This window comes from Gopherus flavomarginatus, chromosome 5, assembly GCF_025201925.1.
Source record: "Gopherus flavomarginatus isolate rGopFla2 chromosome 5, rGopFla2.mat.asm, whole genome shotgun sequence".
NCBI lineage: Eukaryota > Metazoa > Chordata > Testudines > Testudinidae > Gopherus > Gopherus flavomarginatus.
Genome location: NC_066621.1, coordinates 110,288,942 through 110,312,698, shown reverse-complemented (window position 1 = coordinate 110,312,698; position 23,757 = coordinate 110,288,942). Strand labels below are relative to the sequence as shown.

General features: G+C 44.0%; 1 protein-coding gene across 8 annotated transcripts in view; it reads left to right on the top strand.

The window, feature by feature from the left end:
• HECTD1 (HECT domain E3 ubiquitin protein ligase 1) overlaps window positions 1–23,757 on the top strand; it is a 97,233-nt gene that overhangs the window by 18,009 nt on the left and 55,467 nt on the right. For 4 of the 8 annotated variants that reach the window (XM_050953817.1, XM_050953820.1, XM_050953822.1 and 1 more), the window contains exons 3-7: window positions 16,782–17,016; window positions 18,953–19,180; window positions 21,735–22,016; window positions 22,220–22,508; window positions 23,599–23,675. In XM_050953817.1, the coding sequence (XP_050809774.1) occupies window positions 16,782–17,016; window positions 18,953–19,180; window positions 21,735–22,016; window positions 22,220–22,508; window positions 23,599–23,675 (1,111 nt within the window). Of the gene's footprint in view, window positions 1–16,781; window positions 17,017–18,952; window positions 19,181–21,098; window positions 21,199–21,734; window positions 22,017–22,219; window positions 22,509–23,598; window positions 23,676–23,757 lie in introns of those variants that run through there. The other 4 variants (XM_050953819.1, XM_050953821.1, XM_050953824.1 and 1 more) reach the window with 3 other exon arrangements.

Sequence of the window (23,757 nt, the reverse complement as noted above, 5' to 3'; positions counted from 1 at the left end):
TTCTGATGTTGGAATGATTGTTGTTTGTCAGAAACTATAAAGAATATAGTTTGCTTTTTCTTGACATTGGCTAGGCCTGTGGTGATGCAGGGTTTTTGTCTTTCAAATGAAGTACACCATTGTAGTAGTAGTATAGGGAAGTACCATATATACTCGATCATAAGCTGGTTCATTTATAAGCTGACAGCCCCCCCCCCCCCCCCCGAGATGCATAGGTAAAAACGGAAAATTTTTATAACCTGTTCATAAGCCGACCCTGTAATTCAAGGGTCAGCAAACTTTTTGGCTCTTGGGCCATCAGGATGCGCCGTTGGCGGGCCGAGATGGTTTGTTTTACCTCGAGTGTCCGCAGGCACAGAGGTAAACCTAAGTAAACAAAGTGTCCCGGCATGCCAGCTGCTTACCCTGATGGGCCAGGACAGCAACTGGTGTGGAAATATTTTGGCGGGGAGAAGCTGGGAGTCAGGGGAGTAACCCCGGTGACCCCACCCCACATGACCCCACCCCTAGCCTGGGACCCCCCCACTCTCCCCATCCCATCCCTTCCAACTTTATCTGAGGAGGGCCAGGAGAGGATATCTCTGACCTGGCTGGAGCTGCACCTGCAGTCTGGGCAGCATAGCCACAGCCTGCTCCGGTGGGCCAGAGCAGGTAGCACGGCCGCAACAGGTTCCAGCAGGACTGGAGAGAGCTTGAAGGCAGGAGGAGCAGCAGAGGGAATTGCCTGCTATCGCTAAACTGAAGCCAAGGGCCAGAATGGGCTGAGGGCAAGGGTACAATGGAGGAGCTTTACCCACTGGTGTCTCCAGGGCCAGAAAGCAGGACCCAGAAGAACTGTGAGGAGTCCAAGGGGAGTGAGGGATGCTCCCTTGGCAAAGAGGCTATGGGGTTCCCACTGGTCGGAGTTGGGTTGCATTCTATTTGGAAGAGCTGGGGTGGCTGTCCTGGTACAACGACAGGAGAGGATTGATCGAGTCTGGTTGTGGTTAGAGGCACTATGTGTGGTATGTGGGGCAACAACAGATGAGATGTCTTGAGTTTTAATGACTGCACTGAACTGGGGTGAGAAATGGACTGTTTGGAACCTCAGTCCAAATAATCTATAACAATGTTGTGGTAATAAAACAGCCGGAAGGATGGGTAGTACTGAGACCAGAAAGCCTGAAGTAAAGTTATTGGATCACTTTAAAGGACAAACTCCTCTGGCCTGTAAAAGCTTCATCTTCACTAGGGGGCTTTGCATTGTTACCATTCAGGGCAACTGCATCTGTATTTCCCCTTGTTGTTCAGCAAGGACACCCTCTCTAGACTCCCGGCTTCTCAGCCATTCATCGTTCTTGTATGGAGATTTGTGTCTCTATCCGTCTTGACCAGGGTATTTTCAGACTGCACAGCACCCTGTTTACTCTGTGAATTCCCCCGGATAGTCAGACTGCCTAAGCAGGCCTGCTTTACTTGTCTCCTCTAAGATGGTAAACAATGTAATTGCCACAGTTAAGTCACCACACAGTTCTTTGAAAGCAAGCACATTTATTCTTAAGGTAAAAGCATAAAGATAAAACCTATTAAAACAATAAAAGAACCTACCAGTATGCTAAGAAGCTTACCAGAGATTTCCTCAACTCCAGCAAGGACTCTGGTTGGTGAACAGTCCTCCAAACCCTGCCCAGGAATTTTTCTGTAGTCACATACATATTCATAAAAGATGTTAGGTCAGTAGAAGTGCACTCATGAATGAGTCTCTCCTTTATCCAATTTAGGATTTGAGGAGATTGAATAGGTAATAAGCCAGGCAATAGGTTTCTCATCAAGGCGCAGCTTTGCAAGGATGGATCTAAAGGAGGGGAATTTGTATTTCCCTCCTTCCAAGTGTATCCTAGGAATCGCACTTAATGTTGTTTGTCTAGCATGCTGTTTCAAAGAGTCCTTTGATGCTCATAAAACATCTCAGGGTTTATATTATCCACGTCTCCTCCTTCAAATTACACACTATTCCATGATAATACGTAAACATTTGCAGTCTTAATACAAAGGAATCCTAAAGTACATACACTTAATTCAATAAGGTTTAATTTAATTCAGTAAGGTTTGTCCAGGATATTGCAGAACCTTGTCATATCTGTCACAAACTCTGCTGGCAAAGCTTTTGTTTAAACTAGTCTTGAGCTGCTAGTCATAGGGAAAGGGTCAGAAGAAGGAGGGGCCAACCCTGGGATAGTGTTCCTCTCCAGTATTCAGCCCCTGTCACTGGACACTCACAGAAATTACCAAATCCATTGTCTCCAAAGAGACAATGTATACAACAACGTGTTGGCTCAGCTGAGGATTTACGCTCTAAAATATTGCACTGGAAGAACTTATAGTGAAACCAAGAATAAGTTTATTACGATCAGAGATTTAAGTGATGATAAGCAAATGTAATAGAAACAGAAAATAGTTAAAATAAAACAAAAAATAGCATGCTTTTAAGAGAGTTAATGGAAGCTTAGCAGTCTGTGTCTTATCTACAAAATATGCTAAGTTTGAAGAAAACGTGTTTGTTAGCTTTAAAAGTTCACAGTTAATTGAAAACGTTTTAATGTACTTATATCAACTCAGACTTAGTAATTTAGAACTTTAGGGGGATACTTGAACCACTTTAACTATGAATTGGTCTTGTACTACCTTTTGTCCAGAGGTGCATCACGCTGAACAGGAATTTAGTGAGTGTGTGTTCTCTCTTTATATATTCTATATATGTTTATATAAAAATTGTATACTAAACTTTGATAATCTCTCTTTTTAAAAGATAATGAAAAAATTAACTTCTAAAGTTACTTATGGGTACTGCATTAAAATATATAATGAATGCTGATGCTCAAAAATGAGTGGACTGGATATTTGTAGAATAGAGCAAATATGTACAATGAGTGGATAATCAATTTACAAATTGAAATGTACTAGAACAGGGAATGCATAGATTGTTCAGTACATTTTGTGTTACAAGAATAAACATATTTTGTGCAGATTTGCAATCTAGGCTGTACATTTCATTTACAGTAGGTACTTTATGCTGCATGGGTGGGGTGGGGAGAGGAGTGATTCCTGAAGCTCTTTGAGTTTTATTAAATGCATTATGTTCCCTCTTCCTTAGTTTTTCTCTTCAGTTTGTACTGCTCTCTTTTTAATAGTTTGGAGTGTTTCAGCTGTTCAGTTGTTTGTTTAGCTTAGTGCTCTCACCAACTGTCTGATTCAGTTTGGTGAAACAATACTGGCAAAGACACAACTAATGAGTGTTAAACACAGGCAAGGAAGAGAAAGCAGAGAGAACTAAAAAATTGAGGCAGGTGGAGGAAATTGTGAAAAGGGCATTAGAGGACTTTCAAACAGGGCAGACTGATTTAAATCAAAGTGATTTAAAAATTGTTTGTAATCATGTTTTGCATTTGTACTTTTTATTTATTTTTTAAACAAGGTTTATTTTGGTCAGTTGGTAACCATTACACTAACTTTAGTGTAGTGGTTATTGCTATCTTTTTGCTAACCTGGACAATACTCTAGATCTATCCATATTTATTAAAGCAGTTCTATAGCTTAACTAACTTTTTTTTCCCCCTAGTTTTTAATTTTTACATTTTTTTATTGTTAGAATATGGTGAATGTGATGCATTTCTTATTTATGAGATTATTTTTTACTTGTGATTTGTGTCAAGCTCTGTTTGGATTGAAATTCAAGTTGAATTAAAATCACAAAATAGGATTCTAATATTTTTATGAAATTGCCTACCCAACTGCTTCATAGGTATTGGCATTGTCTTTCCTTTTGATGTTCGTTCTTCTACCCTCTGTTGCTCCTTTCTCCATTGCTGTATTCTCTTTTACATGATTTTCCTCCCATTCAGTGTTAGAATCAAGTACGGAGATTACATGCGTCTCCCAACCATCTTCTCTGAATTTCTAGTTTAAAGCTCTTTTAATCGGTTATGCTAACCTCCATCCCAGGTGTCTGTTTTCCTCCCTACTCAGGTGGAGTCCATCCCATGAGCACAGTCCTCTCTCTGGTCCAACATTCCAAAGCCTTCTTTATGGCACCACTGCCTGAGTCATCTGTTGATCATCGTAATCTTATCTCGCCTTCTCTTCCCCTTCTCTAGGGACAAGTAGAATATCACTTTAGTTTCCATTTCTTTAAGCATCTTTCCAAGCCTGGCTTAGTCTCCCTTGATGCAATCCAGTAAGAATCTAGCTGTATCATTTGTTCCCATGTGAAGGACAATCAGTGGATTCTTTCCAGCTCCCATTAGGATCCTCTTCAGCCTCAGGTCCACATCCCATATCTTAGCTCCCAGCAGACAGAACACCTTTCTATTCTCTGGATCAGCTCTGGTGACAGGCCTGTCTGTTCATCTTAGTAGGGAATCCCCAGTCATGTAGACCTGCATCTTCGTGGTGTTGGTGCCATTCTCCAGGCGTTGTCCTTCTGTTCTTTCTGGCTGCATATCCTTTTGTCTTTCTCTCAATGGCAATCTTCTGAGCTCATCCTGTATACTTGTAGAGCTCCAGACTCTGGCTGTCTCCATTAACTTGTCTCTTCTTATAGGTCTAGCAGCTCTTCTCCCTGGCCCTCACTAACTTGTCTCTTCTTATAGGTCTAGCAGCTCTTCTCCCTGGCCCTCACATCTTCTTTTACTTCCTGCTGCTCCACTAGTTTCTGATATCAAAATGGATGAGAGTCCACTGCAGAATTTTGGCATGTAATATTTAGAGTGGCAGGGGGAAAAGAGCACCAAAAACCTAACACTTTGACCATTTTCATTCTGCTTTAAAAAGGGAATGATAAAACATTAAAATAAATAAAAAGCGGTAATTGTGGCTAATTTTGTAAACTAAAAACTATGTCTGTAGTTATAGAATCATAGAAATGTAGGGCTGAAAGGGACCTCCAAGCAGACATCTAGCCCAGCCCACTGTTCTCAGTCAGTGCCAGCTGTATATCTAGATCATCCTTGACAGGTGCTTGTCCAGTCTCTTCTTAAAAAACGCGGATGATGATGATTCCATAACCTCCCTTGGAATCCTGTTCCAGTACTTAACTACCGTTATAGTTAGAAAGTTTTTCCTAATATCTAACTTAAATATCCTTTGTTGCAGATTAAGAGCATTACTTCTGGTCCTACTTTCTGTGGCTATGGAGAACAATTGATCACAGTCCTCTTTATGACAGCCATTAATATATTTGAAGACTGTTATCAGCCATTAATATATTTGAAGATCCCCCCTCATAGTCGTCTTTTCTCAAGACTAAACATGCCCAGTTTTTTAAATATTTCATATAGATCAGGTTTTCTAAATGCTTTGTCATTTTTGTTGCTCTCCTCTGAACTCTCTCCAGTTTATCCACATCATTCCTAAAGTGTGGCGCCTAGAACTGGGCACAGTCCTTCTTCTTCGAGTGCTTGCTCGTATCCATTCCAGTTAGGTGTGCGTGCGCTGCGTGCAGGTTCATCGGAAGATTTTTACCCTAGCAACACTCGGTGGGTCGGCTAGGTTGCCCCCTAGAGTGGCGCCGCCATGATGCCGGATATATACCCCTGCTGACCCAACGGCCCTTCAGTTCCTTCTTACCACCCATGTCGGTCGTTGGAACAGTGGAGTGCTGCTTAGCTTTTCTCCACTTCCCTAGCTACTTGTAGTTCTCTTAATAATTCTTGTGTGTATAGTTATAATTTCTATAGTTATAGTTAGTTTTTATTTGTTCTATAATATAGTAGTGTTTATAGTTGAGAGGGGTTCGGAGATTAGCCCCTTCCCCGCACTCGGTACCAAGGCCCATGCCTGGTTCACCGGGCTTCAAACTGTGCTCGGTCTGCCACAAGCCGATGCCAACGGGAGATCCCAACAACTCCTGTCTTAAGTGCCTTGGGGAATCCCATCTCTTGGATAAGTGCCGGATCTGTAAGGCCTTTGAGCCGAGGACGAAGCAAGAGTGGGACTTCCGAATCAAACAGCTCCTGATGGAGGCAGCTCTTACTCCTCTGCCCTCAGCACCGAGCGCTGGACAGTCCGCACCAGGGAGAAGCACTTCTTCGGCACCGGATCACACCGGTACCGCTAAGGCCCCTCGGCACCGACCGTCGCCGGCACAGATGTCTGCTCGGCACCATTCCATCTCCCTGCGGGTTAAGAAACATAAGACTCCTGCTGCTTCTGTGACACCTGCGCCGCAGTCGGAGCACCTGCCTAAGTCGGATCGCCCGGCACCGATACCTGCCGTGGCACCGCCAGCTTCGGCACCGTCGATTCCGGTCCCGCAAGGGCCATCGAGTCCGGTGCCAGAAAGCTCCCCGGCACATGCCGTGGTTGAACTCTCTATTCCCTCTGCGCCGGAGACCTTTTCCACGGCGAGGGAGCCGATCACACTGACGGAGTCTGCGCTGCCTCAACCCCCGGCACTGCCGGTGTGGGTTATACAATCGATTGGCAAACCTGCCTTGCTGAGACCATCCTTTGTTGGCACCGCAGAGAGGCAGCAATCGCAGTCCCACTGGTGCTCTCGGTCCCGTCGCCGATTCCAGTCCCGGCACCACTCTCCATCTCCGTACCGGTCGCACTCGTGGCACCGTTCAGTGTCCCGTTCGCCAGCCTGGTACTCTCACCATCAATCCAGCTCCTAGCACCAGTCCTGGCGCCGCACGTCTCGCAGCTGTTCCAGAGGTCGACTTCGAGATCCTGGTCAACCTCCTGGCACCGCTCCGGTCACAGGTCCTGATCTTGTTCCTGGTACCAATATGGTGCCCGGTACCGCTCTCCGGTACCACACAGAGAGAGAGCGTTCCGAGATGGAGACACTTCCCAGGGCTTTTCAGCTCCTCCGTGGCCGTCTCGGAACACATCTGTGTCATCTCACGTGGACAGTGCTTCCTGTGCACAGAACCGTGACTCAGATGTCCCCAGCGAGTCTTCCGGGAGGCCCAGGAACAAGGACCTCATCAGTGATACTTTTGGACACCTTGGACATATCACCAAGCCCAAGGTGCGCTTCCAGTGCCATCACGCTCCATATCATCGGAACACTGGGTGCTGGAGGCGACTGTCAGCCGCCCCCCTCCTGCAGGTACAGAGGAACCTCTTGTTCAGCCAACAGACTCTCAGGTCCCACCTGAGCCTGAAGTCGCCCAAGAACAGGAGCCGACGCAGGATCCTCTTGTCCCTGGCCTTTCCTCTTTCTCCTCTCCAGATGAAGCGATGGCGGGGACATCCTCCTCAGACCCTCCTCCAATTGACCTGAGGGCACATCAGGACCTCCTGAGACGTGTGGCCCTGAATATGAATCTTCAGGTGGGGGAGGTCCCAGAGATAGAGGACCCTGTGGTGAATATTTTGTCAGCTGACACCCCCACAAGAGTGGCCTTGCCATTCATTCATACGATCCAGGCAAATGCCGATACCATCTGGCAGTCTCCAGCCTCTATTCCGCCCATGGTCAGGGGTGTTGAGCGGAAGTACATGGTGCCCTCAAAGGGGTATGAGTACCTATACGTGCACCCTCCTCCCTGCTCACTTGTCATGCAATCAGTCAACGAAAGGGAACGCCATGGCCAACAAGTCCCTGCTCCAAAATCAAAGGAGGCTAGGCGCATGGACTTATTGGGCCGCAAGGTATACTGTGCTGGGGGCCTCCAACTCAGGGTGGCAAACCAGCAAGCCCTGCTTAGCTGGTATAACTATAACACCTGGGAGGCTGTTGGGAAATTCACGGAGTTAGTTCCCCAAGACTCCCTCCAAGAGTTTGGTGCCCTTTTGGAGGAAGGGAAGAAGGTGGCGAGAAATTCTCTCCAGGTCTCGCTGGATGCGGCTGACTCTGCAGCCAGGACTCTGGCTTCAGGAATCGCCATGAGGTGAATATCATGGCTTCAGGTGTCAGGCCTTCCACCTGAGTTACAAGACACCATACAGGACTTGCCCTTCAATGGCCAAGGCCTATTTTCTGAAAAGACTGACCCTAGGTTGCAAAGCCTAAAGGACAGTAGGGTGATCATGCGCTCACTCGGGATACACACACCGCTGACTCAGCGGAGATTCTTCCGGCCCTAGTCTCATCGCCCAGGCCACGACAAGACTTCGGCAGAAGGCGCGGCCAAGGCAATCGCAGATGGCATTCTGGACCCCAAGGAGGTCAGAATCAGGGTCCCTCCATACCACCCACAGGACCCAAACCAAACTTTTGAAGGCGCGCCCGAGGACGGCGTACCAGTTGTTTCCCAGGATCCTTCCCCTCCTTTTTACAACCGCTTCTCCTTTTCCTCCCTGCATGGACCCAACTAACTTCCCATTGTTGGGTCCTATGCACGGTAGAATTTGGATACCACCTCCAGTTTATTTTGTGCCCCCTCCATTTCCCGTCCTCGTCCCTTTTCAGGGACCCCTCTCACGAGCAGTTCCTCTTGCGGGAGGTACAAATGCTCCTTGCCATCAGAGCTATAGAGGAGGTACTGAAGGACTCGAGGGGCAAGGGGTTCTATTCCCGATATTTCCTAATCCCCAAGGCGAAGGGGGGTCTCAGACCTATCCTAGACCTACGAGGACTCAACAAGTTCATGATAAAGTTGAAGTTCTGCATGGTATCCCTGGGGACCATCATTCCATCCCTGGATCTGGGCGACTGGTATGTCGCCCTCGATATGAAGGATGCGTACTTTTACATTGCCATTTATCCTCCGCACAGACGGTACCACCGATTTGTGGTCAACTGTCAACATTTCCAATTTACAGTCCTTCCGTTTGGCCTCTCCACAGCCCCACGAGTATTCACAAAGTGCATGGCTGCAGTCGCCGCTTCCCTCTGTCGTCGTTGGATACATGTCTTCTTGTATCTCGACGATTGGCTGATTCGAGACGCCTCCGAGACCCAAGTCACCCGTCATGTGGGCATCGTCAAGGATCTATTCAAACGACGAGGCCTGATGATCAGCGTAGAGAAATCCACTCTCGTCCCCACATAAAGAATAGAATTCATTGGGGCCCTTCTGGACTCCAATCTCGCCAGGGCCTACTTACCACAACCTCATTTTCAGGCAATGGCATCAATTATACGAGGCCTACAAAGATTCCCGACAACTTCGGCTCGCACTTGTCTCAGCCTCCTGGGTCACATGGCTGCCTGCAGGTTCGTGACCAAACAATCCAGATCGCGTCTCCATCCCCTTCAAACTTGGCTCTCCTTGGTATACCACCCCGGGCAGAGACAGTATAAACATGATCCTTACCATCTCCCCGAGCATCCTAGGCTCCCTGGACTGGTGGTTGACGCCCTTCCTGGTCTGTGCAGGCATGCTGTTCCATCCGCCTCAGCCCTCAATGACCCTGACAATGGACACATCATCTCTCGGCTGGGGTGCCCACCTCGAACATCTCCACATTCAAGGCCTTTGATCAGCTCAGGAACTGGCCTTGCACATCAATGTGCGGGAACTGAGAGCAGTCCACCTTGCGTGCCAGACGTTTCAAGGGCATCTACAAGGCCGTTGTGTCTCAGTGTTCACAGACAACACAACGACCATGTTTTATATAAACAAGCAGGGAGGAACACGTTCCTCCCCCCGTTGTCAGGAAGCTATTCAGCTCTGGGACTTCTGCATAGCCCACTCGATAAACCTGGTAGCGTCTTTTCTCCCTGGGGTTCGGAACACTCTAGTGGATCATCTCAGCAGATCCTTCCTGTCTCACAAGTGGTCGATTCGTCCAGATGTTATCCATTCTGTTTTCCGGAAGTGGGGCTTTCCCCGCATAGACCTCTTCGCATCCCGCGAGAACAGGAAATGCCAGATGTTCTGCTCATTCCAAGGTCTGTCCCAGGGCTCGATCTCAGACACATTTCTGATGCCGTGGACGAGCCATCTGCTTTATGTCTACCCACCATTCCCGCTGGTTCACAAGGTCCTGCTCAAACTTTGCAGAGACAGAGCCCTCCTGATCATGATTGCTCCAGCCTGGCCGAGGCAACACTGGTACACCATGTTGCTCGACCTGTCGATAGCCAACTCAATCCTCTACCTCTTTGCCTGGACCTCGTAACTCAGGACCACAGCAGACTTCATCACCCAGATCTGCAGTCTCTTCACCTCACAGCATGATTACTGCGTGGTTAAGCCAGTCCGAATTACGTTGCTCTGCCTCGGTGCAACAAGTGCTTCTGGGTAGCAGGAAACCTTCCACTAGGTCAACATATCTGGCCAAGTGGAAGCGCTTCTCCTGCTGGTGCGACCAACGTAATGTTATTCCCACTGAGGTACCGGTCCCTACCATCTTGGACTACCTCTGGTCTCTCAAACAGCATGGCCTAGCGGTGTCTTCATTGAAGATGCACTTGGCAGCCATCTCTGTCTTCCACCCAGGGGAGAGCGGCCGCTCGGTGTTCTCTCAACTCATGGTTTCGAGGTTCCTCAAGGGCTTGGAGTGATTATACCCACAAGTGCGCCACCCCACCCCAACTTGGGACCTCAACCTAGTTCTAACAAACTTATGACTGCTCCCTTCGAGCCACTAGCAACCTGCTCGCTGTTGTACGTGTCCTGGAAAACAGCCTTCCTTGTAGCCACTACATTGGCAAGACGAGTTTCAGAGCTTCGAGCTCTCACGGTGGACCCACCGTATACAGTGTTTCATAAGGACAAGGTACAGTTGCGACCACATCCGGCCTTCCTCCCTGAAGTGGTATCGGCCTTTCACATCAACCAGGATATCTTCCTCCCGGTATTCTTCCCGAAGCCACACTCATCACGCCGGGAGTAGCAACTGCACTCCGTAGACTTTCGTAGGGCATTTTATATTGAGGGAACAAAGCCCTTCCGTAAGACACCCCAACTCTTTGTCGCAGACCGAATGAAGGGCCTACCTGTCTCCTCCCAGAGGATTTTGTCTTGAGTGACATTGTGCATCCTCACCTGCTAGGGCTTGGCATAGGTTCCGATGAGCCACCTTACCGCTCATTCTACCAGGGCTCAAGCTTCATCTGCCACTTTCCTGGCTCGTGTACCCATCCAGAAGATATGTCATGCAGCCACTTGGTCCTCGGTCCACACCTTTGTGTCATATTACGCATTGGTTCAACAGTCCAGAGATGACGCGGCATTTGGATCAGCAGTTCTACATTCTGCGACATCTCACTCCGACCTCATTGCCTAGGTAAGGCTTGGGAGTCACCTAGTTGGAAAGGATATGAGCAAGCACTCGAAGAAGAAAAGATGGTTGCTCACCTTTGTAACTGTTGTTGTCTGAGATGTGTTGCTCGTATCCATTCCAAACCTGCCCTCCTTCCCCTCTGTCGGAGTAACCGGCAAGAAGGAACTGAAGGGCCGTTGGGTCAGCAGGGGTATATATCCGGTGCCATGGCGGCGCCACTCTAAGGGGCGACCCAGCCGACCCACCGAGTGTTGCTAGGGTAAAAATCTTCTGACGAACGTGCACGCGGTGCGTGCACAACTAATTGGAATGGATATGAGCAACACATCTCGAAGAACAACAGTTACAAAGGTGAGTAACCGTCTTTTCAGCTGAGTAGAGCGGGTCATTTACTTCCTGTGTCTTAATATAACACTCCTATTAATACACCCCAGAATGATATTCACCTCTTTTTGCAACTGCATGACATTGACTCTCATTAATGATCCTCTATAACCCCTAGGCCCTTTGGAGGGGTACTACTGCCTAGCCAGTTATTCCCCATTTTGTAGCTATGCGTTTGGTTTTTCTTTCATAACTGTAGTACTTTGCACTTGTCTTTGTTGAATTTTGTTCTTGTTGATTTCAGAGTCAGACCATTTCTCTGATTTGTCAGGGTCATTTTGAATTCTAATTCTGCCCTCCAAAGTGAAAATGAGGTCAGACCAGATCCTAAATCGGGGAAAAACAAGTAAAAAATTACTTAGACAAGTTAGATGTCTTCAAATCACCAGGGCCTGATGAAATACATCCTAGAATAATCTAGGAGCTGACTGAGGAGATATCTGAGCCACTAGCAATTATCTTTGAAAAGTCATAGAAGACGGGTGACATTCCAGAAGACTGGAATAGGGCAAATATAGCATCCATCTATAAAAAGGGAAATCAGGACAACACAGGGAATTACAGACCAGTCAGCTTAACTTCTATACCTGGAAAGATAATGTAGCAAATAATTAATCAATCAATTTGCAAACACCTAGAGAATAATAAGGTGATAAATAACAGTCAGCATGGATTTGTCAAGAGCAAATCGTTTCAAACCAACCTGATAGCTTTCTTTGACAGTGTCACAAGCCTTGTAAATGGGGGAAAGCAGTAGATGTGGTATATCTTGATGTTAGTAAGCTTTTGATACTATCTCGCATGACCTTCTCATAAATAAACTAGGAAAATACAACCTAGATGGAGCTACTATAAGGTGGGTGCATAACTGGTTGTAAAATCATTCCCAGAGATTAGTTATCAGTGGTTCACAGTCTTGCTGGAAGGACATAACGAGTGGGGTCCTGCAGGGATCGGTTCTGTGTCCAGTTCTGTTCAATATCTTCATCAGTGATTTAGATTATAAGCATACTCTCTATGCCATTAAGTTTGAGGATGATACCAAGCTGAGAGGGGATGCAAGTGCTTTGGAGGATAGGATTGAAATTCAAAATAGTCTGGAGAAATGGTCTGAAGTACATAGGATGAAATTCAATAAGGACAAATGCAAAGTACTCCACTTAGGAAGGAACAATCAGTTGCACATATACAATTGGGAAATGACTGCCTAGGAGGGAGTACTGTGGAAAGGGATCTGATGGTCACAAGCTAACTATGAGTCAACAGTGTAACGCTGTTGCAAAAAAAGCAAACATCATCCTGCCATGTATTAGCAGGAGTATTGTAAGCAAGACATGAGAAGTAACTTTTCCGTTCTACTCTGCTCAGGCCTCAACTGGAGTATTATCTGCAGTTCTGGGCGCCACATTTCAGGAAAGATGTGGACAAATTGGAGAAAGTCCAGAGAAGAGCAACAAAAATGACTAAAGGTTTAGAAAACATGACCTATGAGGGAAGAGTGAAAAAATTGGGTTTGTTTAGTCTGGAGAAGAGAAGACTGAGATGGGACATAAGTTTTCAAGTACATAAAAGGTTGTTACAAGGAGGAGGGAGGAAAAATTGTTGTTCTTAACCTCTGAGGATAGGACAAGAAGCAATGGGCTTAAATTGTAGCAAGGGCGGCTTAGGTTGGACATTTAGGAAAAACTTCTGAACTGTCAGTGGTTAAGCACTGGAATGAATTGCATAGGGAAGTTGTGGCATCTCCATCATTGGGGATTATTAAGAGCAGGTTGGACAAACACCTGCCAGGGATGGTCTAGATAATACTTAGTCCTGCCTTGAGTGCAGGGAACTGGACTAGATGACCGCTCGAGGTCCCTTCCAGTTCTGTGATTCTATGAAAATGCTTGCAACTCCTTCCAATCACCCTCCACTCCATTATCCAGGTCGTTAATGAAAATATTGAATAATACTGGAACCAGCAGAGACCCCCTTTGGTACTCCACTAAATACGTCCTCTCACTTTGACAGCAAATCATTGGTAACGACTCTCTGAAACCAGCTACTTGGTTGTGATCCCACCCTTTAGTAATTTGATCTAGACCACATTTCCCTGGTTTGCTTATGAGAACATCACGTGGGAGTGGGGGAGGGATAGCTCAGTGGTTTGAGCATTGGCCTGCTAAATCCAGGGTTGTGAGTTCAATCCTTGAGAGGACCATTTAGGGATCTGGGGCAAAAAAAAAAAAAAAAAAAAAAAAGATTTATTTGGGGATTGGTCCTGCTTTGAGCAGGGGGTTGGACTAGATGACCTCCTGAGGTCCCTTCTAACCCTATGATTCTATGACTGTGTCAAAAGCCTTAATAAAATCAAGATATATCATGTCTACAGTCTCCCCCCTATCCACTAGGCAGTAACCCTATCAAAAAAAGAGATCAGATTGGCTTGGCATGATTTGTGAATTCCATGTTCTCTATTACTTATAACCCTATTATTTTCTAGGTGTTTACAAATTGATTGTTTAATAATTTGTTCTAGTATCTTTCCAAGTGTTGAAGTTAGGCTGGCTGGTAGGTGGTTTCCTGGGTTCTCTTTGTTCCCTCTTTGAAAGATAGGTCATTTGTTTGCCTTTCTCCAGTCCTCTGGGACTTCACTGTTGCTCCAGGAATTGTCAGAGATAATTGTTAATGGTTCCAAGATTGCTTTAGCTAGTTCCTTGTGTCCTGTAGGGTGAATAGAGAGTAGTTATTAATGGCTCCCAATCCTGCTGGAAAGGTATAACAAGTGGGGTTCCGCAGGGGTCTGTTTTGGGACAAGCTCTGTTCAATATCTTCATCAATGACTTAGATGTTGGCATAGAGAGTACGCTTATTAAGTTTGCAGACGATACCAAACTGGGAGGGATTGCAACTGCTTTGGAGGACAGGGTCAAAATTCAGAATGATCTGGACAAATTGGAGAAATGGTCTGAGGTAAACTGGATGAAGTTCAATAAAGACAAATGCAAAGTGTAGAACTGATAAATGAAACTGTTTTTAATTGTTCACTTTATTAATGTAACTTCTGTTCACCATTCACTATACTTGCCTACACTGTAACTTCTGTTCCATATTGTAATTCAAACTCCATTTTAAAACACTCACTCCATTTTTCCTCCAACCTTCATTTCTGCAAACCCTGCTGTAATCTTATTAGTTTAGTTTACATGTGTGAATGAGGTATGCATGGGTGATAGAATCAACCTCCAGCCCCAGCCTGTCCTGATGAGATAAAGTTCAAATACCAACGGCTGAAGACCTAGACAACAGCCCTAAACAAAGTAAGAAGCATCCACCCTAAAAAGAAAAAAACAACAGAACAACAGAGGGAAGATCAAAGCCAGGTCCCAGGCTGACAGTCACGCCTGCAATTGACGGGTGATCAAGCAAACCCAGAGGCGGCGTGACACAGCAAGACCTAGGAACTTTGAATCCAAACTAAACTCCTATAAAAAAAGGAAGGGTAAAATGAGAGACTTTGGGTAACGTTCTGCTATCAACATCAAGGAGCATCAGTGCGCGCCCGACAGAGACCCGGCTCCTCCTCGTGCTCAGCTTTCCTGGCCAGTTAGCTGCCACGAGCTCCGATCCCAAGCTGCAAACTCAAACTGCAATCAGGACTGGTAACTATCCAGCAGCTGCAGAACATTTTGGTGTGTGTGTGTGTGTGTGTGTGTGTGAGTGCATGTGTATAAGCATTAAGGTATTTGCTAATAGTTACGGATTAATAATAAATGTGGCATCTTTGTCTTGACCCCTAAAACGATCCTGTGTAAGTTTGTGGGACAACAAAAGTGCTCCACTTAGGAAGGAACAATCAGTTTCACACATACAGAATGGGAAGAGACTGTCTAGCAAGGAGTATGGCAGAAAGAGATCTAGGGGTCATAGTGGACCACAAATTAAATATGAGTCAACAGTGTGATACTTTTGCAAAAAAAGCAAACGTGGTTCTGGGATGCATTAACAGGTGTGTTGTAAAGAAGACACAAGAAGTCATTCTTCAGCTCTACTCTGCGCTGGTTAGGCCTCAACTGGAGTATTGTGTCCAGTTCTGGGCACCGCATTTCAAGAAAGATGTGGAGAAATTGGAGAGGGTCCAGAGAAGAGCAACAAGAATGATTAAAGGTCTTGAGAACATGACCTATGAAGGAAGGCTGAAAGAATTGAGTTTATTTAGTTTGGAAAAGAGGAGACTGAGAGGGGACATGATAGCAGTTTTCAGGTATCTAAAAGGATGTCATCAGGAGGAGGGAGAAAACTTGTTCACCTTAGCCTCTAATGATAGAACAAGAAGCAATGGGCTTAAACTGCAGCAAGGGAGATTCAGGTTGGACATTAGGAAAAAGTTCCTAACTGTCAGGGTAGTTAAACACTGAATCAATTGCCTAGGGAGGTTGTGGAATCTCCATCTCTGGAGCTATTTAAGAGTAGGTTAGATAAATGTCTATCAGGGATGGTCTAGACAGTATTTTGTCCTGCCATGAGGGCAGGGGACTGGAGTCAATGACCTCTCGAGGTCCCTTCCAGTTCTAGAGTCTATGAATCTATGAATTTCACCAGGCCCTGCCGACCTTAATAGATCTAACTTACCTAAATATTTTTTAACTTGTTCTTTCCCTGTTGTGGTTTGTGTTCCTTCTCCTTTGTTGTTTGTATGAATATTACGTGTCTGGTCACAATTTCATTTTTAGTGAAGATGAAGCAAAATAGGCATTAAACACCTCAGAGGCCTTGATGTCATCTAGTATTAGCTCTCCTTCCCCGCTAAGTAGAGAACTTACCTTTTTCTTCATCTTTCTCTTGTCTTGCTCCTAATGTACTTATAGAACCTCATTTAATTGCCTTTTATGTCCCTTGCTAGATATGTAACTCATTTTGTGCGTTAGCCTTTCTAATTTTTGTCCCTACATGCTTATGCTACTCTTTTGTACTTTTGCTTGGCAATTTGTCCACGTTCCCACGTTTTGTAGGATTCCCTTTTGATTTTCAGGTAATTGAAGAGTTATTGATGGAGCCTTTGTACTCCATGTATATTAATAGTAGATGCCACTGCAATAAGCTTAGTTGGATAAGTGAGTTAGTTTTGTTAAAAAACTTATCTGGAAGAAGTACCCGTGTGTGATGATAATAACTTGTTAATTTGAAACTGTAGGAAATACCATCACATTGAGGAATTTGTACAGTAATTGATATGTAATTACCTCATTCTACAGGTGCCCTCCTCGTACTTTCTTACCAGCACTCTGCAAGATTTTCCTTGATGAAAGTGCGCCAGACAATGTGTTAGAGGTAACAGCTCGTGCCATAACTTATTACCTGGATGTGTCAGCAGAATGCACCCGTAGGATTGTGGGAGTAGATGGAGCTATCAAAGCACTTTGTAATCGTTTAGTTGTTGTTGAACTTAACAACAGAACCAGCAGAGACTTGGCTGAGCAGTGTGTAAAGGTAAGTGTTCTTAATAGATTTTTGCTTTCATAGAAAATAGAATATTTAAAAATTTTTGAAAGATCTGTTTACAATATGAATTTAAAAACAGGAATAACTTATTTTATTCACTCTGATAAAATTGCTTGCTTGTACATTTATTGTCTTCACTATCTATTTTGTTCTGCCAACATTTCTGAAATTATTGTTCAGAAGAAACTCAAAGAATATACAATATGACATCAGCCGAAACTTGAGGAATTAATTGCATTTTTTTTAATATAAATAGAAAGTTGATTTTTAATTTCATAGAACTGTAGAGCATTTTCAAAATTCCACAAAAAAACGGGTTGGGGGAGTTGCCTCTGAACAGAATAAGACAAGAAAATTAAGCTTCCATTTGAAACCTCTTGGTTTTATATTTTGTACATACACCTATACCCCGATACAATGCTGTCCTCAGGAGCCAAAAAATCTTACCGCGCTATAGGTGAAACCGCCTTATATCGAATTTGCTTTGATCTACTGGAGTGCGCAGGCCGCCCCCCCCCCCCCCGATAACTGCTTTACCGTGTTATATCCAAATTCGTGTTATATCGGGTCGCGTTATATTGGGGTAGAGGTATTGTGTGGATTTCTGCTGCTTGTCCAGTTACCCTAGGTATGATCTGAAAGCAGCCTTGCAAAATGGTCAAGAAATTTGACCAACCCAGACAAATATATTAGACTATTCTTACCAAATAACTACTGCCTCTATAACTGCACGTGAAATCCCTACACACCCCACCTATACACATCTTTTCCTTGGAGTAGCAAACTCACATGTTCACCCAGTGTGCCACTCCTCCCCCACAGTGGACTATCTCTTTCATGACCGGAAGAAGACCTCTGTGTAGTTTAAAAGCTTGTCTTTTTTTCACCAACAGAAGTTGGTCTAGTAAAAGGGATCATCTCTCCCATGTTCTCTCTAATGTCCTTCGACCAGCACAGCTACAGCACTGCAAACAGTGATCACTCTGGTTGTTCTCAAACCACTTTACCATTCACTCACTCTTGAACTGCCCCAAGTTGTCACTTGTTCATCTCCCCATCCACTTAATCACCATTCATCCCCTAACATACGTTCTCTCCCCTTCCCACTAGATCTATTCACTCTCAGCAGTTTCTCATCAAGGTCTCTTTAGGCCTGCAGCTGCCCCTGAGTTCGTCTAGAGCCGGGGCAACCTTTCAGAAGTGGTTTGCCAAGTCTTCATTTATTCACTCTAAGGTTTCGCGTGCCAGTAATACATGTTAACGTTTTTAGAAGGTCTCTTTCTATAAGCCTATAATATATAACTAAACTATTGTTGAAGCAGCGAAGAGTCCTGTGGCACCTTATAGACTAACAGACGTATTGGAGCATGAGCATCCGACCAAGTGGGTGTTCACCCACAAAAGCTCATGCTCCAATACGTCTGTTAGTCTATAAGGTGCCATAGGACTCTTTGCTGCTTTTACAGATCCAGACTAACATGGCTACCCCTCTGATACTAAACTATTGTTGTATGTAAAGTAAATAAGGTTTTTAATATGTTTAAGAAGCTTCATTTAAAATTAAATTAAATTAAATGCAGAGCCCCCCCCCCCCGACCGGTGGCCAGAACTCAGGCAATGTGAGTGCCACTGAAAATCAGCTCGCGTGCCACAGGTTGCCTACCCCTGGTCTAGAGTCGTTTCCTGATGTGAGGCAACTCTTCTCCTGGCTGGGCCTCATAGAGCGCCCCCCATATGGATTCTGCTGTATTTACTCCCTTGCTTAGAGAGGGAGCACTGGAACTACTGGAAACTTTGGATGCTGTTGATGGAGGAACTGAATTTATTTTGGTTTGCCCCCTCAGTCAGCTGAGGAGATGAGAAGGGAACAGTTGGCTAACTAGTGGTGTGTACTTCATTACAATTCAATTTCATTATATTACAGGTGTTAGAACTAATCTGTACCCGTGAATCAGGAGCTGTGTTTGAGGCCGGTGGGTTGAACTGTGTGCTGACATTTATTCGTGATAGCGGGCACCTAGTTCATAAAGATACTTTACATTCTGCTATGGCAGTAGTATCCAGACTTTGTGGCAAAATGGAACCTCAGGATTCTTCATTAGAAATCTGTGTGGAATCCCTGTCTAGTTTATTAAAACATGAAGACCATCAGGTACGCAATTTTAAATGATTGTTTATGTAGTGCAAGAGTTGCATCATTATATTTTTAGTTCGCTATTAGAGTAAAGTACAGGTTAGATGTTAATTATATTTTGCAGTAGTCTCCTTGAGCTGCTGCTATAGGTTAGTGAATGGATGAGATGTAAACATATGCTATTGTTGGTAGGTTGAATTTGTTACAAATTAGCAATTGTGCTTAATAAATCATCAGTTGGAATTTTTTGTACAGTTTCCATAAGGAAGGAAAAATTTGAGACTCTGAATCATTGTGATAGTTCTAATTTTTTCAGTTGCAAGAAAGAGAACAAAAATATTGCTTGATGCTGTCTGGCTATATCTAGCCCTAAGCTTTTATGGAAACAAATCTTTACAAGATCTCAGAAAACTTGCATGACTCTCTTCAAAGAATTTTCTTAAATAACAATTGCTCTGAAATTTTTTCAGCTCAGTTTTTGTAACATTGTATGTGACGTTTTCTTGTCTAACCTGAAAGGAAAAAAGACCCATCATAAATAGTGGAAAATTATATTAAATATTACTTCTGTCAGTTTATGTAATCTAAATAGGTGCTGCCCAGTGAGAAATAAATGAACTTGTTGAATGCAGTGTGGGGGGCGGGGACGGCGGCAGTTGAAGTTTTATTAACAGCTAATGTGAAAGTTTGAGTAGTCCTTTTAAGGTAACTCTAGGAGATGGAAATGTATCATCTTCTAACAGTAGATGAAAGGACCCCTTGCTCTGTATCAGATTGGGTGGTCACCTAGCAAATAGGCAGTTAAAGCAGCCAGCCTTCTACAGAGTTTGAGCCCTCCTTTGTTCAAGCCTCCATCATCCCCAAACTGTTAAGTTTCAAGCACATCAAGACTGGGAAGCTCTGAATACCATGCACATGTGGTCTAAATTGTATGGCTAATTTTTTTAAATCCTTTTGTAAGAATTACCTTTCAGAAGCATCTGATATCCTAATGGCACATGTAATAGTTTATTTCCCAACTACGAATCCATAAGTAAATCTGTGTCAATATCCTTGAGAATTGTAAGAGACCTGAGGAATCATAAAAATATCCGTGTATCTCCTAAATTTCCCTAGGGAAATTTATATCCTTATCCTTGTTGATACACTTCTGGTTCAGGTCACTTACATCATGGGAACAGTTGTTCTCTCACACATGTCAAGGCAGGAGTTAAAACCAGAATAATTTGGCCTTGGGGACAGTTCATTCTGAATCTGTTCTCTTAAGTCACCAGCACTGTGCTGATGATGAGGTCTGATCATCCATGTTTCAGTTTCAAGTCACAGACAGGGAGCACAAACGGATCCCACTACCATTCTCCTTATGCTTTCAACAGTGACTCAGATCATGTTGTGCTAGAATCCCACTTGCAGTCAGTCTGTCACTTTTTTTTTTTTTTTGCATGTTTCTGAGCCCCAAACTGTATTCTCTTCCAGTGATTCACATAGCCCACAAGCAGTCTGGATCAGTCTAAGAAGGCTAGATGAATGACTGAATAGTCTATGGGAGAGATGATACTCATCTGGATTAGATATATTCCTGGAAATATTCAGAACACATGCCCATAGCCGTACCTAATATGTGAAATAGGCTGTTCCAGCCAAGGGGACGGCTACAATGCAGAACTAATGTGTACTATTCTAAAGGTTGTCATTCTCAGAGCAGTGACCTGCTGAGGCTAGCCATGGTCCCTCAGAAGGAACAAATTGCATTTCAGTATTCAAATGTGTAAAAGGGGGAACTATCAACATTTAAGGTAAAATTTAAGGAGAAACCTTTAGTTTCTTTGATAAACTACCATTTTTTTTTTTTACTAGTGCTGTACTCATAGAGCTACTTCAAAAGTTTTTCTCTTTTTCATATATGTAAATGATGAACTGTGTTTTTGTTTTTCAGAAACTTTGTCAAACTGCACTTTCTAGTGGGGAGGTATAGGTAAAATCACAGCTTTCATTGTTTCAATATCTCCATCGTGGAGATCTTAAAACAATTATAGGTACTATTAAAAACTGCTCTAAAATTTATTTTTATAATTTGGAATAGCTAAGATATTGTACTTATAATGCTGATGCTTTTCTTTAAAGCAGAGGTTCTTAGACTTCACTGCACTGCGATCCCCTTCTGACAACAAAAATTACTACATGACCTCAGGAGTGGGGACCGAAGCCTGAGATTGCCACCCTAGATTGGGGGGCCCAAAGCCCAAGCCCCACCGCCCTACGAGGGGTGGCTAAAGCCAAAATCCAAGGTCTTCAGCACTGGGTAGGGGGCATGTAACCTGAGCCCTGCTGTCCTGGGCTGAAGCCCATAAGCTTTGCCCTTGTCCTCAAGCAGTGGGGCTCGGGCTTCAGCTCCCAGCAAGTCTAACACCAACCCTGGTGACCCCATTAAGATGGGATCTCGACCCACTTTGAGGTCCCGACCCATAGTTTGAGAACCCCTTCCTTAAAGCACTGTTGCTCTATGTTTATATAGTGAGCCTCTGTTCTCCTTAAGTGACACATCTTGAGCATCTTATATATATTTCCGCAGGTTTCAGATGGAGCGCTTAGATGTTTTGCTTCATTAGCTGACAGATTTACACGTCGTGGAGTTGATCCAGCCCCATTAGCCAAACATGGACTAACTGAGGAGTTGTTATCACGCATGGCAGCAGCTGGTGGTATAGCATCAGGACCATCTTCAGCTTGCAAACCGGGTCGGAGCAGCACTGGAGCACCATCTACAGCTGCAGACTCTAAATTGAGTAATCAGGTGTCAACTATTGTGAGTCTGTTGTCAACCCTCTGTAGAGGCTCTCCAGTAGTAACACACGTAAGAATCATTTAAATGCTACAGTTCTTCACTTCTTCAATATTTTTCTTTAAAATTTAAAAATTATTTCTTAATATACTTAAAATACCTCTATTCGTGATAACATTGTTGTGTGTGTTTTTTTGTAAAGGAAAAAAGAAACATTTCATATGGAAATAAAACCATGTATTTTCTAAAGTCCTATATATTTTTTTATTGTTCAGACTTTTAATTATTTCCAGGATCTCCTAAGATCTGAACTTCCAGATTCTATAGAAAGTGCATTACAGGGTGATGAAAGATGTGTACTGGATACCATGCGTTTAGTAGATCTTCTTTTGGTGCTACTGTTTGAAGGGCGAAAGGCCCTGCCAAAGTCTAATGCTGGATCTACAGGCAGAATCCCAGGGTTGCGTAGACTGGATAGTTCTGGGGAACGTTCTCATCGGCAGCTGATAGACTGCATCCGCAGTAAAGATACTGATGCACTAATAGATGCTATTGACACAGGAGGTAGGCAGAAATATTCTGAAGATTGCATATTTCATTAATTCAAAGTCTAACTTTTATAGTAAATTAAATAATGTCAGAGTAGTTGATATCTTCAAGCTCTTATCAACAATGTGAGTTAATTTACATTGCTTAATATAGGCTCGTTCTTTCTGTTAACAGTCCTTACTTTGGGCTAGATTCACAAAAGGACTTAAGTGCCTAACTGCTGCCTTGGGTGCTTAGATCTCAGAACCAGACCTCACTTGGATTCACAAAGCTGTCCCTGAATCCTGGGAGTGCCTAAACTTGTTCAGTATTGGAATATTTGCAGTAAAGTTCACTAAGCGCTTATGTTGCTTCCTCTGAGAATGCACACAGCAGCCCCATGCCAGGAGTCTGGATGTGTAAGCCACAGAGTAATTCACTAACTGGGTAAATGTAGAATTCTGACTAGTAGCCGTGTTAGTCTGTATCAGCAAAAAGAACGAGGAGTACTTGTGCATTCTTCCACCTACCTCGCTGGCAGGACCTGATCAGTAAGCATAGTAAGAGCTTGCCTACCAAATTGGGCCCCTAGAGGTGAACTTACACAAAATGGGGGGATAGAGGAGCAGCTTCTTGCAAAAATGGCATAGGCGCCTAACACCAAGAAGGGGTTTGCAGCTGAGAAATCCAAGCAAAGGAAAGCATCTTCCTGGAGCCCAGGCTTTGATTCCTGTCTCTGAGGCGGTGGAGCTTAGCATGTGCTCTGGGGCTTGACTCCTCCCATTGGCTTGCTGAGGTGAGCAGCCATATATTGTGCAGGCTTTTGTGAAGTGCCTATTTCTCCCCATTTATTGTATAAGGAGAATAGATGTGGAACTCAGTCTTTGTGAATCCTAGTGCTTTTCTAGACTCCTAAAAGTGTGGTGATGCTGAGAATCTAGCCACTTGTTCTTCATCCTTGATTCATAACTAAGACTTTCAGAATATTTTTAGAAATCTGTTGAGAATGTTTAAAGTTTGTTTAAAGACACAAAAGAATAGTACATTGTTACTTTATCAGAAATTAACTGTGTTGAATGTATTGTACTGTGACTTTAATTAGTTATCTTGTATCTAATACTTTCAGCTTTTGAAGTAAATTTTATGGATGACGTAGGACAAACTCTTTTAAACTGGGCATCAGCTTTTGGAACTCAGGAAATGGTAAGTTAAATGCATTAACTGAAATTAAGTAATGCAAATTATTTAATTCTCTGTGCAAAGAGATGTATAAATGAAGAAACTA